We start from the raw sequence: 19225 nt of genomic DNA on the forward strand, positions 1-19225 counted from the left end.
AGCATCATGGTGCTTCAGTGTTTCCAATTTCACAAGTCTTGGAACTACCCAGACTTCATTCTTTGTTCTACAAATTTATGGCTAAGTGACCTAGAGCAGGAAAGATTTCTCGCCTTCTGGAACTTCAGTTTCTTTCATCTAGCAAATGGAGATAATCATGCCTGGTAGTTTGTGTTAATGATTATAATACATATTAAGGTTCACGGTGATTATAAGACATGTACAACACCTTGTTTGTAGCAGATGCTCTATAATTGGCAGTTAAATTATAATCATCGTTGTGCCTTTATATCCTCTATCATAGTCACAAACTGCCATTTGTTCTCCGGGAATCTTACAGTGTCATCTGACTATAATTACAATATATCAATTACTGAAGTCTCCCCAGGTCTTGCCCAAAGACAGGGCTTAAAAATTCATTAATTTTACAGCTTTCCTTGATTAGTTACTAAAATAATTAGGTTAGGAACAATCTCTTTTTAAGTCAGCGGAAGCGAGTGTTTTATTAATTTTTATTGTTTACAGTTTTAATTAAATATACTTTTAAATTTTTAGATTTTAATTAAAATTCTTTAAAGTCTAGAAGAGAGTATTTTTCTCTGTATTTAAAATCAAATCCTTGCAGGCAATAGGCTGGCTGGCTCAAAGATTGAAAACTGAACTCTTTTCTCAATGTGGCTTTTAAAACGTATACGCACACACATACACACACACACACACATTCAAATGTGGAAGAAATAAAGAGGCTATGTGGGGAAAGTCAGAGAAAACTTTTAAAAAGTTAAGGGAGCCACAGACTATGAAAACAAGAGAGAAATAGGGTCAAGTGAGAGTTGTCCAGGAAAGATACAAAACATCATCTTTGAAAGGGATGTAGTGTGTAATACCTGCAGAAGTGTTCTGGTCTCCTGAGAGATGGGCACTCTATCAATACAAGGTATTATGGTTTCCGTCTTTATAAGTGAGAGATTGATAGTCTTTGGTCAGAGTCCATGTCCAGGGTAGGAGGAACACAATGGGAAGTGTGAGACAGCACTTTCCTCTTTTTCTCCAGCACAAAAGTCTCTTTCCAGTGTGTGACCTTCCATGCAAAACAGCTCATTTTTAAAACTTAGTTCAAGTCTCTTAAAGACCTTGGTTACTTGCCATGGGAAAGGATATCATGTGACAGAGGCTGGGTGTTTTTCTAAGTGACAGGGGAAATGTCCCGCTACAATCACCCTTTAGTGAGGAGAACACAGTCAGAAGAATTCCTAATTGTACTAGGAACAGAGAGAGGACACCATGCTCTCATTTCTCAACTCCCCTCACTTTACCTTGTGAAAATATTTCAAGGTGACAGTTAATTGGCTAAGCAGTTAAATTCCTAAGCAGGTTTAAAAAGCATGCGGTAGAAGAAAATATTCACTCCAGTTTTTAAAAAAACACACACAAAAGAAAAATCAAGCTAAATAGAGCAAGGAAAGTGTTATTTCTGTCCTTCTACCACCCCTGAGTGTTAAACGTGCTTGGGCTAGGCTTGCTGAGTGGCAGGAGACATCATATTATAAATATAATAATTAGGGTATACAATGTGCAAGTGTACAAGTGGCTCGGAATACTAAGTCACTTACCGTGTCAGTAGTTGGCAATTCCTCTGGAGCCAATGTGGTGTCATTAGATATTGAGATATTAACTGTAAGACAAAGATAATTTTTACTAAAAAAGTAAAATGTAAATGACAAAAAATTGCAGAACTGGTCATCTAAAACTGCAGGGCTAGGCATTACAAATATCTTTAATAACAATATAAGGGCACAATTGATTTTTCTTTATTAAAACTACTAGAGGCCTGATGCACAAAATTCATGCAAGAGTAGTCCTTCCTTCCCCTGGCTGCTGGCACCAGCTTCCCTCTGGCACCCGGGACCCCGGCTTCCCTTGCAGCCCCAGCTTTGTCTGGAAGGTCATCTGGAAGGATGTCCAGTCTAATTAGCATATTACGCTTTTATTATTATAAATATTTACCTTTTACCTAGATAAAATAATAAGAAATTTGGACTCATCTGTCATATTCTAATCTGGTAAGAAACATGGCAAATATTGAATGAGAAGGCACTAAAATTTGTTTTGCGTTTCATACTTCGGTGGAAGACATGGCTGTTAACAAGCTGATGACTGCCTTCACGTAGAGTCAAACTCACAAACTGGAGTTTCACTAAGTAAGAGTCAACCTCTTGGGAATTTTTGGAAGTCTGGACTGTATATGAGAAAGTATGTCTTTGCAAAATGTGTGAAAACAAAACAAACAAAAAAACACACAGTAATAAATAAGTAATAAATTATATACTAGTGCATATAATTGGGATGAATATTTAATCTAATTTTTAAAATTATTTCATCTAATTTGACATCATTTGTAGATGTTACCTGCAACGAACCAAATTTATTTATTAAACCAACTCTCCTCTTGCGACTATTTCATTTAGTATTTAAAAGCATTCTATAATTAAAACAGTTTTCTTTATCAGATGAGCCTTTTTCTTAATATGTGAAGCTTTTTGTATTATAAAATACATTGCTACTCAGAATATCCCTAATGTATGGAAATACTGGCAATTAACAGTTACCAGGTTTTTGTCTTTGAGGGTTGCACATTTCATTTAACATCCAAATAGCTAATTATTGTTTGGTCCCCAAGCACCACCCCTTCCTCAAGCCCCCAGCCTGTCCTTTTAGTTTGCCATGGTGTAGGTCTCCACTACTTAAACTTTTAAGGAGAACCAAACAGGTTTATTTGACTGTGAACTTTCAAATGTAAGCTCTATCGGGGAAGACTAGAAGGGACATGTCTTGTTCACAGCATTTCCCCAGAATCTGCCCAGTTTGGCACTTAACTAACAGGAACTCAAAAATATTTGTTTATTATTCAATCTTTAAAAAGAAGGAAATCCTGCCATTTGCAGCAACGTGGATAAACACGAAGCACTTTAATGTTAAATGAAATGAGCCGAAGACAAAGACTAATACTGCCTGGTATCACTTATAGGTAGAATCTTAAGAAAAGAAAAAATAGGTCGAACTCAAAAAAAAACAAAAAAAAAAACCCAGAGATAAAATGGTGGTGGCCAGGGGCTGGGGGTGGGGAAATAGGGAGAGGCTGGTAGAAGGGTACGAACTTTCTCTATAAGATGAATAAGATCTAAGGATCTAATGTAACACATGGTGACTATAATTAATAATACTGTATTATTTCATTAAAATTTGCTGAGAGTAGAACTTAAGTGTTCTCATCAAATAAAATAAATATGTGAGGTTGTGGATATGTTAATTAACTTGATGGGAAACCTTTCACAATTCATATGTAAATGAAATCATCCTGTTGTACACTTTAAGTATATTAAAATTGTTTTTGTCAATTATACTTCAATAAGGCTGAAAAATATTTGTTTACAGTCAATAAAAGAAGCTAGGAAAGGAGCCATTTAATTTGTAGTCACAAATGAATGAGAGCAGATAAAGGCAAACAAAGGAAGTAAGGAAAGAAATAAAAAGAGGGAAGATATTTAGCTTAAGTCCTAGTTCTTCTCAGTTTGAAAGTCCATTCTGATCTTTGAAAGCTCTGGAACTGTTACATTTTTAACCTAAAGCTGGTTGCTGCCAAGCGTTCCCATTTCTTCTGTAAAACAAGCACGCATACAAACTGTTTGCTTACTAGAATGTTCTGTTTCATTACAGGTCACAGAAAGAATCAAAACAGGTGAAAGGATGCTTGGCCCAAGCGATACAACCAAACATGCATCCACTCCCAAAAGAACGATGTTAGCAAATTATCTTTCACAAAACCTAGATTTTTGTCACCATTTTGTTCTAAAGGCTTGAAGCACATTTCTCACATTACTCCATTTGTTCACTTAAAAACACACAAGCCCATCGAGCAGGAATACTTTTATACCCCCTTTGTGTTGAGTGGGACTCTAGACCACGCTCGGCCAGGGTTCTTGCCCAGGGTTACAGGGTCAATCCAAAGTAGAGTTGGTACCCAAACCTGCTCAGCATTCTTTCTTTTCCTACCCAGCATTTCTAACTATCAAAATCAAGATGATGCAGGTGGCCACAGAATGCAAGGTGGGAGAGCAGTTGCTAGTGTTAGATGATGTGAATCTTGACTGGAACTGAAATGTCTGAGTGTTGGGAAGAAAACAGCATATGTGCAACCACAGGCACTACTTAGATGGGGCCTGGGAAGCCGCTGGTCCTGAGCCAGGTTCTTTAATGCAATTTTATGAGCTTCCTGCACAAAGCAGTGAAGGTCTTTTCGCAACACACCTCTCTGCATAAAAACAAGGAGCTGGGAGGGAGGGGGAAAGACAGTCAATGCTTTCCATGTGTGAAATGAATGACAGGTAATGAAGACCATGAGGAAACTAAAATGGGATTCCAGTCTGAACTTTTAGCAACTGCTCTTAAGTTTTGGGGACACGTCAATGCTGTTCATAAAATTCCTTTTATCTTTTTAGTTTTCCTCGGAGTCAAGCTCCTAAATAAAGTACATAGGCTCTCAAAACACCAAAAGACCAGTATCAAAAGGACAGTAAAAAAATATCAACTCTTCATACTTATTTTAATAAGCAGCTGCTTCAAGAGAAAGACTTTAAAAGAAATATGTAAACAAGCGCTTCCACAAATATATATTGGCAGAATATGGTAGAGCCCATAAATAAGATTAAAAGTTAATTTATTTAAGCTCACAGAAGAAAAAATGACTAATTCCAATTGGGAGCTTGGTCTACAAGAGCCATTGGTCACCGTTTGAATCTAGAATTTGATACATGATACACATACGATGCAAATATTTTGGCAACCAACTGCAGAATGGTCTGTTTATGTAGAATTTGCAATATCCTTAATTAGGATTCTGGAAAGGTCAAATGGAAAAGCCAAAATACACTGCACTCGGCCTGTCCTCACTATTTGCTGAGCACCGGGGCTTATGAAGCAAAGGAAGTCTTTGCCCTAAGAGCCTGGCTCATTTAGAATCAGCCGCTTGTTACCGGGACAGTCTGTGCCCAACACTTGGTTTCAGGGAGTTTCCGCAGGTTGATCGTTTTATGTTACTTGGATTTTCACTTCCTGATCCTCCTTCCCACGTATCAAATTCTAGCTGATCCTCTGGAACAGGGGAATGAACGTGGTCAGTAAGAGACATTTAAACCCGTGTCTGTGAGTTTGCACTCTTTAGCTGGCTTTCCTTTCTTTAAGTTTCATGAGAGATCTAGAGAAAGAACGGGCTGTAGGAGCTATCCGTGGACACATCCATGTGTCCTTGCTAGTATACCTTCTGCAGAGGGACTATCAACTGCACTGCTTAATGCTGTCCTTCTTTATCCTCTAGTAACCTGGCACCAGGAACCACCCCGTGACTCCTCTGCTTTACACATCAGCAGGAACTGTACCATCAGGAGCACACGCAAAAGCTCACTTAAGACCACGAGGTCAAGTACGAGCAACAACTGGCCCCTGAGGCAGATCTGTCTGCTTTGATGTACCACCACATCACAATGGAGAGAAAGGGACACTGGGAGAACTGGGCTGAAATTCTGGCCCCGCTACCTTCAGAAGCACAGGGTCTCCAAACTCCCTCGCCACATAATCTGGAGGAAGTTACGTCACTCATCTTGACTACAAATCCCTCATTTGTGAAATTGGATTTAGAACTATCTACCTCAGAAGGTTACTGTGTGGATTAAATAAGACATTGTAGGCATAAGTGTTAGCACAGGGTCCAGTACCAGGTAAGAGCTAAATAAATGGTAGCTAAGATTATTACTAGCTTTACTAGTATGACCTGGAGAAAGCAGAATTATATCCCTGGAGAGAATGTCAGCTAACTCCCAAATTTATGTGATAATTAAATGCATATGTATTATAGTACATATATTAAAATGTAGTTTATGGAAATCCTCTAGTAAAATGGCTGGTATTGGGAGGGTGCTTCAAAAAAGTCAACCAAATCTGAAACTATACCCTCCGCATAGCTTGTGGGGTTACAATCATGTGAAACTGACTAACCTGCTCTGAATCAGAATACATTTAAGAGTATTCGTCATGACAATAAAACTTTAATGTTTTAGCCCATTCTATTTCAGCAACATCTTTAGGGAATTCAGTAACTGGAAAATAGATACAGAATAAAACTGAATAAGCTCCTTGCCTACCTGGTCATATCAGCTTTCTTTAAGGGCCCTGGAAAATTGGAGCACACATGTGCCTCTGGAGAAAGTCAAATATTTATGCTTTCAATTTCTAGATCAATAAAAAAGCAAAGTGGCTTTTGTAGGGATGACAAGGCAAATGAGGGAAACTCTGAGAGAAGTAGCTCTCAGGGAAATTACCTGCCAGTATCTCACCCTTTAATCTTAAAACAGAATTAATAGAAAGTTTTTCTTCACTCTTTCTTGTTATTATCCTTTTTGTTTTCCTATGTATCATTTACCAGGCCTGATGCTTGAGATTTTCACCATATTCAGGCAAGTTCAGGTTATGACCCGCTTGGGGCATGGACGCTTTCCCATGTTCACTGTGATCCTGCACTGGTCGTCAAAGAGCTGAGCTGCTACCCGTATTAAGCTGGATATGTTTAGCCACAAAACTTATAGAAGTATTTTCACAAAAACTTCTCTTTCATATTCACTTACCTTACCTTTAGCATATGAAGAGACATTATTCAGGGGTATGTTTTTAACATCTGTGTTTTATACCAACCCTAAGCTAGAGAAATTCCATGTCTGGTGATTATCCAAATTCATTGCTTTTCCTTTTCTGGTTCCTGCTGCAAGCATGTACAGAAAGTGCTGAAAGATAGGTTGGGACAGTAAAAGGAAGCTAAAACCATGGGTCCTTCAAATATCTTTGCTTTTCTTAAAAGACTCTATTACCAGGAATGGTAAAATGTGAGCGGTGTGGGTGCAGCGTCCTTGCAAACAGAAGCCTGAGCAATGCTGCACCAGAGGGCCTAGGGCTTCCCCTTTAACCATCAGTCTATGGTTTATACCTACTTTATAATCCAAAGAGGGAATGACACATAATAAAAAAAAATTACATAGAGTATGATGCAGGTCACGGAAGATAAGTTAGGATTAGCTTTTATTTCCTAATTTTCTTTTAATGGGCTTTCTAATTATGAAATACATATTGACTATAATACGGGACCCCAGGAGACGTGGTCCAGCAGTTCTTTTTAATGGTTATAACATATTGATGGGTAGCATTTATTAAGATAATAGAAAAATTATATAGAAAGAAATGGTAATGAAATTCCACTCCAGTGACAACCATCATAGGGCATCTGGAAGCCTCCTCATGCTGTGAATAAAACAGAAGTATGGAAATGAAAGCCATGGCTAGTTGCAATCACTTGACTTGGTCTTACAGTTTCACACCAGGGAAAAGGCCATCATTTACTAGAGATCCTAGGGCCAATGGTGCACTGGGTGCCCGAGAAAGGCTTTATTCATCTCATTCATCCATTATTAAGCATGTTCTCCCCAGGACAGCCAACAATGAATCAATAAAATATATCCCTCCTATTAACAATACAGCATAGTGTCTGTTACCTTGAGGCGATTTCTTCTTGCTTTTCTAATTGGCTTATCATTTTTACCAAGCTTCTTTCCCCTCCAGATACAAAACCAACACCTGGTCAGAATAGTTATTTTGACCCTTTCCAAAATATTAACATGCCCGTGAGTGTATAGACACCTTGGCCCATTAGGTAAATGAACACAGGTACTGGAGTGACATTTATTTCTAATGTCTGGGTCAAATGAAAAATCCAACCTTGTTCATCCATTAGTAACTAATACTATTTTAAAACAACATGTTTTATAATAAGCAATATTTGTACATATATATGTGGGGGGAGGATATGTATTCTACTTCATTGCAAGTAGCACAATTCTTAAAAAAAACAATGAAATAGACCCCCAGTAAATATTTTTTGATGACAGAAGGGAAAGGAAAAAGGGTAAAGAAAATCCATGTCCTGTTCACAAAATTCCGACATTTATGTTTTATTTGTTTGCTTTTTATTATTTTATATTTTTTTTTGTTTTTTTTGTTTTTGTTATTGTTGTTGTTTTAAAAATGTATAGTTTGCTTTTAAAATCCTCACCATCAAAAAAAAAAGGAGACATATATACTACTCTTTGTAATACTTTAAGCAATAAAACAAAATTTAAAAAAAAAATCCTCACCATCAATCTGTCGCCTCTCGTAGGCACCCTAACCGAGGATCAACCAGCAACTTAGGTACCTAAGTATGTGCCCTGACCGGGAAGCGAACCCGTGACGTTGGGTATATGGGATGATGCTCCAACCAATTGAACTACCCGGCCAGGGCTAACTTTCATGTTTTTGAATGAATTAGATTCCTCTTAGCAGAGCTGACCATCTCACCCCTAGGACTTTAAAGCCTTCTTCTATATGACTGTATGCTGTATGCATGCTTGCTAACACTTTCGTAGTCTTGAGATCCAGTGGAATATCTAATTATGATATTAGATGCCTTAACATTTTTTTTTAAAATATGGCTTCAATGTTTCACATTTATCTACCACAGCATATTAGTTGCTAATTTTTTATAGGCTTCCCATAGAAGCTTAGTTAGTATTTCTTGCTAGGAAATTTTCAGGAAAAATAAAAGGTTTGAACCCCTGTACATGAATACAAATTGTCTGGGGCATTTTTTGTGGGGTGATGAGAAATTTAAAAAAAAAAAAACAACACACAAATTTTTACGCAGTACCTGTTAGGTGCCAAACAATTTTATATATGGCATTTCATTTAATCCTTTTAGTAACCTCTAAACAGCGGTTCTCAACCTGTGGGTCACGACCATCGAAAAACACATATAGCATATCAGATATTTACATTATGATTCATAACAGTAGCAAAGTTACAGTTATGAAGTAGCAACAAAAATAATTTTATGGTTGGGGGTCACCACAACATGAGGAACTGTATTAAAGGGTCGCGGCATTAGGAAGGTTGAGAACCACTGCTAGAGAAAGTCCAATTACTAACCCAGCTCACAGATTATCAAACAAAGAGATTAGGTAATTGGCATAGCCCAAAGTCAAACTGCTCGTCAGAGCTTAAATTCAAACTCAGTTTCTTTTACACCAAAGCACATATTGTTTACACTTTTTTACAGTAGCGATTTTCTAAATTGTGATGTTGGTGATGAAATAAGATATTGTGACTTGTCCTTCAATTAGATACTTTCTGTTTTCACTTTTGGCTTTTGAACTAAATCAGCTTCTTTCTCATACACCTCTGCTATGTAACTATCAAGAAAAAGTGGGTAACAGAACACCTATTGCCTCTATATTAACTAATAGCTATCCCATGTCTGAGAAAAGGAAATTTTAATACAAAAACCATCCACTTGACTGATAGGTCAAACTTCATGGCCAATTTTCCTTTTAGTACTTGCAACTGAGCTTCCTTAGTACTTCTGTAAATGAGAACCTGGGTAAACAACCTGGGTTACTGAGCAATGGATGGGGTGAGAGGAAGGGAGAAAAGGGTACATTAAGAAAAGGAAGCTCAGATAGATATAGAGGGTATTATGCTAAGTGAAATAAGTCAGGCAGAGAAAGACAAATATGTGTGTTTTCACCTACATGTGGAATCTAAAAACAATCAAACAAAACAAAAATAGACTCATAGTAACAGAGACCAAAGGGATGATTACCAGAGGAAGGGATGGGGGACGGGTGACTATAGTCAAAGGGAAAGGGGAATAGAGTGAATAATATTGTGGTAAGTTTACAAGGTGACACATGATTACTAGAATTAGTGATGTGGTCACATTGTAGGGCATAAAGAAGCAGAATCACTATATGATACACTTGAAACATAATATAGCCAACATAAGATTGTATACTAACTACTAGAGGCCTGATGCACGAAATTCGTGCTAGAATAGGCCTTTCTTTCCCCGGCTGCCGGCACCGGCTTCCCTCTGGCACCCGGGACCCGGGCTTCCCTTGCAGTCCTGGCTTCATCCAGAAGGATGTCCAGTCTAATTAGCATGTTATGCTTTTATTATTATAGAGACTTTAAGAAATAAATTTTAAAAAGAAAAAGGAACTCAGAAAGTGATGAAATTTTAGAGAAGCCAAGTGAGAACAAGAAAGATCACACACAAACTCACATTATTATTGTGGCCATGAGTAGAGTTTTCTTAGTGATTAAATGACTCCTATTTTCCTCCTGTAAAATCATTTCTCAGTTTGCAGGATCACGGCTACATCTGTGCAGCTCTTGGTTCATTGTTACATATTGCCCCCATGTTGGAAAACAAGTCACCCGCCAGTTTAAATATTATTGACTCATTGATTGAATTCTTTTAGTCGGAGGGCATGTTGTGATGAAAGACCAGTCTTTTGTTGTTTTTAGAATACTTACTCTAGCTGTACATGAAACTGCATTATTCTCTTGCTATCGTTTTTCAGTTTGCTATCATGAAGTACTAAATTTATGGTGGATTTTTGCAATTTGCTATAAATACATACTAAGACTTTTGGAGAAATACACTATCATTAATCTTAAGGGGTTTTGTAAAGCATGGACTGTCACAAAAATGCAAAGAGCCATTTGCTTTTTTTCCAAACCAGAAACATATTCCAACTCCATAGGTTTATGTAATCCTCGCATTCATGAGCACGTCTGCCATGAGTGCCACTCATCTGGATGACTCTAAAAATACAGGAGTGCCACCAACAGTCCTATTGTAGAATGGGCCAACTGCCCAAGAATATTTGCTCAGAAGGGTTAATGAGTAAAACTGATTTCTTTGTTCTATATCAGTGGTTCTCAACCTTCTGGCCCTTTAAATACAGTTCCTCATATTGTGATCTAACCATAAAATTATTTTCATTGCTACTTCATAACTGTAATGTTGCTACTGTTATGAATTGTAATGTAAATATCTGATATGCAGGATGGTCTTAGGCGACCCCTGTGAAAGGGTCCTTCAACCGCCAAAGGGGTCGTGACCCACAGGTTGAGAACTGCTGTTCTATATCATCCTACTTAAAGGCTACTCATGAGCCTTAAATTTTAATGAATAACAGCAACAATAATGGCAGTTAACATTTAATTATTTATCACATATTAGAAACTGTCCTAAGTACCTTCTCTATAATGTCTCCTTTCCCCCCTCAAAACAATTCTATAAGGTAGGTTCTATTTTTAGCCCCATTTTGTCAGGTGAACTGGAAGACTAAGCTACCTCAGGAGCATGAGCTTTCCCCAAAGTCACACACTGGGCATTACCGAGCTGGGACTGGGATGTGTAATTTTCTGACTCTGAAGCCCTGCAGCCCTACTTTGCTGGTACCACCAGAGGTAGGAGGACTGTCTAGCTATTTAGGACTGACTTGTATACAACCTGGGAGACACAGATCAAAGGAAGAGCCATCATCACTTCAGCCAGCACTTGCCATGCCGAAGGTCAGATCAGTCTAAGCCTCAATATCACTATTTCAAGAAAACAAAGATCCTTCTTGGAAGGAAAATTACATGTAAAACCTTTTTGTGTCTTTCATAATAAAAACACATTCAGGTCTGCCTTCCTGGGTTTCATGTTACCTTTTCTGCCAGCATCCAATTAAAACAATGGGTGCAAGTTTCCATTCCCCTCAGGTGGGCACCGGGCTGACAACAGGCAGAGCTCTCCTTGTGACAGATGTGCTGACAAAGCCCTCATCTGTCCTTATGAACACCTCTCACCACAGGACTGCTGGGTGGTATACTTGCCCTTTAGAAAATCTTGGTGTATGATTATTCAGACTTGCCTAAGAAGTCAGCTCATAGACTCTTCCATAAATATATACATACAGATAGAGAGAAATAAAAAAATGAAAAATAGAGTTTGAAATCCCACAATTAAATACAGTACATCCTCACTTAACATTGTTGATAGGTTGTGACTTTAGGCAAAATGATGTATAACAAAACCAATTTTACTGTAGGCTAACTGATACAAACAAGAGTTAAGCTCCTACAGCATCTCATTAATTTATAACAAAATGACATTGAACAAAATGATTTTATTTGAGTACCTGCTGTATGTCTGTGATCCAATATTTTGAACATGTACAGTCCGGACTTCCCCTGAAAGTTCAGGATGGGTGATGACTGGGAGTTTTACCCACTTCTCTCCTGGGAAGAGCTCTACACAGTTGTGTAATGTTAACATCTGTGTGTCTCTAGGAAGCATATTTAATTGACTCTAATATCCATCATGTATTGAGTACCTATTCTTTCTAAACACTTTTTAAGCTATAAAATATTTCCAGTCAGTATACATCTTAACAATAATAGGCCTTCATAATTACATGTGATTCATGTTCTGCTGAATTTTCATATTTCCACTTTATACTCTCTCTGCTTTGCTTTGAAGCCTGGGTTTTCTCTTAACACGTTAAGCGCCATGTCAGTCACCGGTGACTGACACTATATTTTCTGTTTGGACCTTGTCAGTCTCTTGCCGCCAGCCTACCGATGAAATCAGATAACATGGGCTAAACGGAAAGGAAGACAAAACAGGCTTGGCACTCAACGTGTTAATGTGTGTTGATGTTCCTTAAACAAAACAAAACAAAAATCCGTGAGTGCAAAGCCCAACAATGCCCTATCTTCTCATCAGTGTTGCTGATGGACACATTTTTAGAGAGATACTGTTCTCTTTTCTCTCACCACTCAAGATGATATCAGGCCTGTAAGACTTCTCCCCAAAGTGACAGAGAAGAATGAAGGTACACAACTCAAACACCTGGGAGTAATCTGACACAGCCTGCCAAGCGCATCAAAATTCCAGCACTGTAGCATTTCGTTTAGTCTTTAAACTCAAAAGCATTTGCACTATAGTCTATAATATGACCATATTTGTTTTCCTATAAATATTAAGAGGGTCTTTTCTGAATGTGCCCCACACTCATGTACATGTTTGCACAGCCCCCAGAACACTGCTGTAACTCTGGTTCTATACTCCAAAGAGCATGGACTGTATATCACATTAAGGGGCATCAACATGTAGCTGATTGCATAACTTGGGATCACTAACACTATTACCATTTAATTGTCTCTGACAGATGTAAAGCAACTTTTCTCTAAGTGAATCCTCTTTTCCAAACGCCTTTCTATATTATAAAATGATGATGAATTACTGCAAGAAAATTTTTCAAAGACCAAGTTGAATACCTTTTTTGTGAAAAAGGTCTCAGGTTTGGAAAGATGGATATTAAAGTACTAAGATATATAGAATCATATTTCTTATCCAGAAGTTAATTTTACTTTTATGTCTTTCCTGGCTCTAGAGTATAAATCTTCTCTGAGAACAGAACATTCCTCTTTTCTTTTTTCCTTTTGTTTCCTCTTTTCCTTTTCATTTCTTATTTATGTTGTCTAACAGAGATGAATATTAAGGCTCTACTTTACTGCCAGGTGACTCCAGTATGCATTTATTTTTAATTTTATGCTTCAGATATACAAAGTGGATTAGTGTCTCCTTTGTTTCTTCTATAGGCTTAAACCAATCTATTTAGCGTTTCCTTAAAGGAAGAGGTTCCTGTAGCAATAAAGGAGCAGTGAAATATGGGACAGATGTTCAGAGGTCTAGGTTTGCCTGCTTCTCATATCTGTTAATGTATGTACCTGCTCTCCTCACCTATCAGATAAGACTACTAATCACACACACACAGTTTCCTTGCAACTAATGCAGTTGGAGTTAATTTTAAAGTATTGAGCTGGTTATGGTCAGATTCTAGAGCTCCTGATTCCACTCCCTGATTGAATCAGATGGCTAAGATACCATGTCAGGCAATGACACTTCAAATTCAGCAGGATGGTCTCCCAAAGAAAGTAAAATGAACCCCTTCCTGAGGATCACGTTCCCATGTTGAAAGCTTGCACACATAAAGCCCGCACCTTCCTCCAACCACAAGGCAGGCACAAATGCTGCCCACGATGTCCTCACCTGGGTCGGGCGGCATACAGGTACAGGAAAAGAGAGTATTGTAGCCCACTTTGAAGTCAGAGTTGATGGGGTAGTAATCAGCTAGCTTGATCATCTTCTTGAAAGCATCGTAGATAAAGATGAAGCTAATCAGAGAAGAGAAGCCCTCTTCGGTGAAGCGAGTAAAGTACTGAACCAGGAAGCTGGCATCGGTGGCTACCAAAATGAAGCACAGGAGGGCTGACCACAGGCCAATCCAAAGGCGGAACTCCAAGTAGTCAAAGCCATGGTCCCTGGAAAGGAGAAACAAAGGTTAGGCTCCGCCTCCAATGACCACAACGAATAATATGCAACTACCGAATGTCTGCAGAAAGACTGCTAGCATTGCAAGATCGCATTGAGCCACTAGATAAAAGCTCATTCTTGTTTTCCAGAAAATATCAAGTTTAAGGATTTGGTCTAGTGATATTATTATGCCACCATAAAGAAATAATTCCTTGCTTGGCCGGCATGGCTCAGTGGTTGAGCATTGACCTATAAACCAGGAGGTCATGTTTAGATTTCTGGTCAGGGCACATGCCTGGGTCTTGGGCTCGATCCCCAGTAGGGGGCGTGTGTGAGGCAGCCAATGGATGTTTCTCTCAAAGATGTTTCCATCTCTCTTTCCATAACGTGGGTGGGCCTTGTCCAATCATCTATTTCTGTATTGTTGGGATACAATGTACAAAAATAATGCAAAAGAGGCAGCAGAAATTGGGAAACAGTTGTGAGCTCTTTCCTTCATCCTGTTACTAATTTTAAAAGGTGACAGCACACATCGTTCACATTTTTTTATGATTCTCCAGTTTTCAGGGCAGCATTAAAACCTGTATCCCATGTCAGAGAAAATCTGTGGATTATGTAGAGTTACTGTTTGAGCCCACTGAACCTACAAAACAAGAATTTAACAATTTCTCTAAAAATTATAAAATATGTTGGGGAAAGTCTGGGAGAGACAGAGTAGAACAGTTTCTTTACTGGAGGATTTCTCAGATCCCTTAGTAAGCTAAAGTATAAAGTGAACTGCCAAGAGGGAGATATAATATACAGCATTTCCCAGACTTATTAGGATCACAGAAGCTTTTTTCATAGAGTATCCATGGGACTACTAATTGATTAAACACACTGTGGGAATTATCCATCTACACAAAATACTCTGCATCTAGACAAAATATTCGCACTGTCATTATAATATTTAAGTAAAGATACAGCACTGTAAATAAAATAAGGTTTGCCACAACAAGAAACATTTGAGAAACCCTGCTTTAAATCCACCACTGACTTACAAGGTTTCTTGCTGCTTTACAACTGCTTTCAAATAAATTACTTGGAACTATGTTTATGTTACCAATTATGACGAAACAGAAGGGAAAGTGAGAAAGGAACTTCCTTAGTGAAAAGAAATAATCTCTCTCCTTCAATTATCTAAAGTAAACTGGGACACAAACATTTTCTGTAGATTAAGGCTCTGATCACATTGCATCCAATAAATCTTCCTGCAAAGGTTGTGCGTGTTTGTTCCTGTTTATAGTACATGCTTGTTTAATCTTTCCACAAAAGCTCTCTTGTCTCACACAATGTTTTCTTAAACATATAAAAACTGTTTGACTCTTTCTATAAACTGACATGAACAGAATTCTTTCCAATGTCTTTCTGAGAATTATAATAGAGGAGGGATGTGTAATAATGAGCTAGAGAAAACTCACAACATTATTTAAAATGTAGAACTTCAAATTCTCAGAAGACCCTCGCTGATATTCTCAACCCAGTTTTCAAACCGCTAGTTTTAGGTCCTCATCCCCTCCTCTATCTTGTGATCATTTCTGATGGGACACAGTTTCAATATTATATGAGTTAAGTCCATGAGGTATAATATAAGTAATGACATTTCTAACGTTAAAATACTAAAAATGTATAATAATGTAATATGGAAATTCCAACAAGGAGGACTAGCAAGTTTTATGAAATTCTTCAATCTGTTTCAGGGTTGAGATCTGCCAGTAAAGGCAATTCTCTCTTAAAGGTATTAAGTTCATTAGAAAGAGGCTGGAATACCCAATTTTATTTCAAACCCATTTGTGTGCTAATGTGGCCACTTGGATAATTTGCTTAACTTGATTTTCTCCTTCTTACAATGATCCGTCAATTTCTAAAAGAAAATATTAATATCATAATTATCATGCCCATTAGTATGTCTAGTGATTCTGTAAGAGCTGGATGCTATGGAGTTAGAAAGCAGGGACTCATATCCCAGCCCTGCCAACGACTGGTGATGTTACCATCATCAATCCACTTACCCACTCCACACCAGCTTTCTCATCGATCAAGCAGAACACGGCCCTACCTCACAGGACTGCTACAAGAATTAAATGAGGGAGTATATGTAATGCACATAAGATAATGCTTGGGACATGGTCAGCACTCAACAAATATTAGTTATTACTCAGCTGAGTGCTACAATATATCTGTAGCTAAAAACACTGTAAGGGAGGTTAGGAGCAGAGGACCACTGGAGCAGCCAGCCTCTTTCATGAATGAGCCATGTGACCTTGAACAAGACATTTCCTATCTCTGGTGTGTCAGTTAGGGTCATGGCAAGAAGTAGAAGTCATTTTCAAATGGGGTTTTGAGAACAACTTAATAAATGGGCTATTTACAGGGACCAGCAACATCAGGAAGCCATCCCTACCTCCTGGTTTGAAAAGGCCAAGGAAGGAATAGACCCTGCTGAGGGCTACAAACAGGGTGTAGGAGCCGCCCTACAGGGGCTGCACTCAAGGGACCAGCCACTGCCAGGCAAGGGTGCTAAGCTGAGACAGGGAGGTGGGGGAGGCAGACACATATCCTGACCTCTCTTCATTCCTGTTCTGTGGGTGCTCCACACTCCACCAAACCCAACGGGAAGTCAGAGGGCAAAGGAGCCCAAGCAAGAAGGTAAGGGGCAATGATGGGAGAGGCATGGGCCTCATGGAATCAGATGTAAAATGACTATTGGACTACCTAACCTCTCAGGGCCATTCACCCTCCGTGGCTTACAACTCCCATATTCTGGTCTTCTGAACTACCATCTTATGCTCCATCTAGACTACGGATGTTCTACAGTAACACAGTCCTAATTTACAATTAGATGTGTCTGTACATACTTGCTGAAATTAAATAGAAGCCTCTCAAAAACCAGAACAGGCCCCGTGCTGCTCAGAATAGTGAGGGGCTGACCAGCGAAGAGGCAGAAGATGGCTCCAGAGACAGCTGTGCCCAGGAAGCTCTCCAACACGCCCTAGTAGGAAAAAAATACAGGTGTTAAAATGCATGGCGTTTTTCTTCTCGTGTTGGTGTCACTAGGGAAGTTAGGCCACCTGATATGCTATTACGAGGGCCATGCAAACATAGCAAACAGATACGAACAATAGAGTCTTACCAATACAAGTATCATCATTTATTTTACCATGCGTGCGATTTAGTCATTCCTCCCTACTCCAATGGCTGAATTGCTCAAAGAACAAAGTGACTAAAATGACAGGTGGTTGAATACAGAAGGCGGAAGATGACTCTGACCCATTCGGAAAATAATACCTGAAGCTTTTGCACATAAAATCACATTATACAATCCCGCCAAGTGGGGAGAAGTGATGTAGCCCTTTGGACGGTGTTTTAGTCTTTGTGGTGACCTTCAGTGTTTTAGCCTGATTTCACCTTGCACATAGCTGGTTCTTATAAGCAGTGACATTTTATGCACAAATGCTATTTTTTTTAGAGGAAAGCTTTTAAGTGCAGAGGGGAGCAAAGGGGACACACAAAGTAGACTGCCCTCCAACCTGCAGTCTCTAAGACATCAATTCCAAAAATATTCTTATTACATATTCATTGTCCACTGCCAACTTAGACAGGAGCTTCCATTTACTTTATCTTAGAGGAAGTGAATGCGCAGGGACATCATAGCTAAACCTTTGTGGCCACATCTCCCTGGAGTTACATCTCTGGAAATCAACCCATTATTTTCCTTTAGCAAAACAAGAGCAAAGATAAATGAGCTACAAAGCATCACTGACTTACAAAATTATGCTAACTTAGTCGCATCATTTGGGACCAATGCCTCAGAGGGTAGCAAACTGGCCTGTTTCCTATATTTTTCATCATTTCAAACTTCAGTTAGAGAAGCCCACATTTATTTGTAAAAAGGTCCATTTGTAAATGTAAGACGGTACTCTATCAAGAGAGGATTTTTAAATATAAAAATATGACAGAGACCCTTTATGTAAGGCGGTAAATCTGAACCACAAAAACCGTAAGATAAAATAGTTTTTAAATGAGTCAAGATATTCTACAGCTTTAAAAGACATATATTTAGTGGTAAATAAATTTATATAGTAGGGAGAATTAGGGGATCCCTGTAACTTTATGTGTATACTAAAGAAAATGGTACTAGGAAGATTTCCCTCTTCAACTGAACAATAATTATTTGTTTGTAGAAGCATGACTTATCTACACTAATAAAATAGAAACATGCAAACTGGTCGTCGCTCCGCTACACCCACCAGCCAATCAGGATGAGTATGCAAATTAGCCCAACAAAGATGCAGGGTTATTTTGCATATGCAGGTGCGGAGTGAAGACTGAAGGCTCTGGCCCGAGCGAAGACTGAAGACTGAAGACAACTGAAGACTGAAGAGGCTTGGCTTCTCCGCTGCAGCTGGAGCAAAGAAGCCTCGAGGCTTGCCTTCTCCAAGGCCTATTGCACGAATCTCTTCATGCAATGGGCCTCTAGTGTTTACATAAATCTAAACATCCCTCTGAGTGGAGCAGACTGGCTCTCGGGGAATCTGAGATGTTCCCAGTCCTTCCCCCCGACCTCCCAGTTAACGTATCCACCTATCTTTCTCCCTAAGTCACCTCGTCCCACTGCCCCCAAAATTCTCCTGCAACTTTTCATTCACTTTCATATAATATATATAAAATGACTGCAAATAAATTGGTGTGTTTTTTAATCAACTAATAAAATTGAAATACACTAAGTGCTATCTCCATTCAAAAGCCATCCTAGAAGACCCTTATTATAATGATTACTGAGCACATTTTTTATACAGCTTCAGAGCCAGCAATATTCTCCTTAAAATGACATCCTTCTCTTCTATAGATAGAGTTTAATTCAGAAAACAGACACAAATCCTTTAGCGTAGCACC

The 19225-nt window shown here is 38.6% G+C and overlaps 1 protein-coding gene across 4 annotated transcripts in view; it reads right to left on the minus strand.

The window, feature by feature from the left end:
* The window catches only part of SLC4A4 (solute carrier family 4 member 4), a 328200-nt gene that overhangs the window by 51608 nt on the left and 257367 nt on the right, over window positions 1–19225 (minus strand). For all 4 annotated transcript variants that reach the window (XM_070395274.1, XM_070395285.1, XM_070395260.1 and 1 more), the window contains 3 exons: window positions 17188–17321; window positions 14027–14298; window positions 1614–1675 (listed from right to left, as the gene is read on the minus strand). In XM_070395274.1, the coding sequence (XP_070251375.1) occupies window positions 1614–1675; window positions 14027–14298; window positions 17188–17321 (468 nt within the window). The remainder of the gene's footprint in view (window positions 1–1613; window positions 1676–14026; window positions 14299–17187; window positions 17322–19225) is intronic.

Source organism: Myotis yumanensis, unplaced genomic scaffold (assembly GCF_028538775.1).
Source record: "Myotis yumanensis isolate MYYU_CA2020_CCGP unplaced genomic scaffold, mMyoYum1.0.hap1 SCAF_1, whole genome shotgun sequence".
Taxonomy (NCBI): Eukaryota; Metazoa; Chordata; class Mammalia; order Chiroptera; family Vespertilionidae; genus Myotis; species Myotis yumanensis.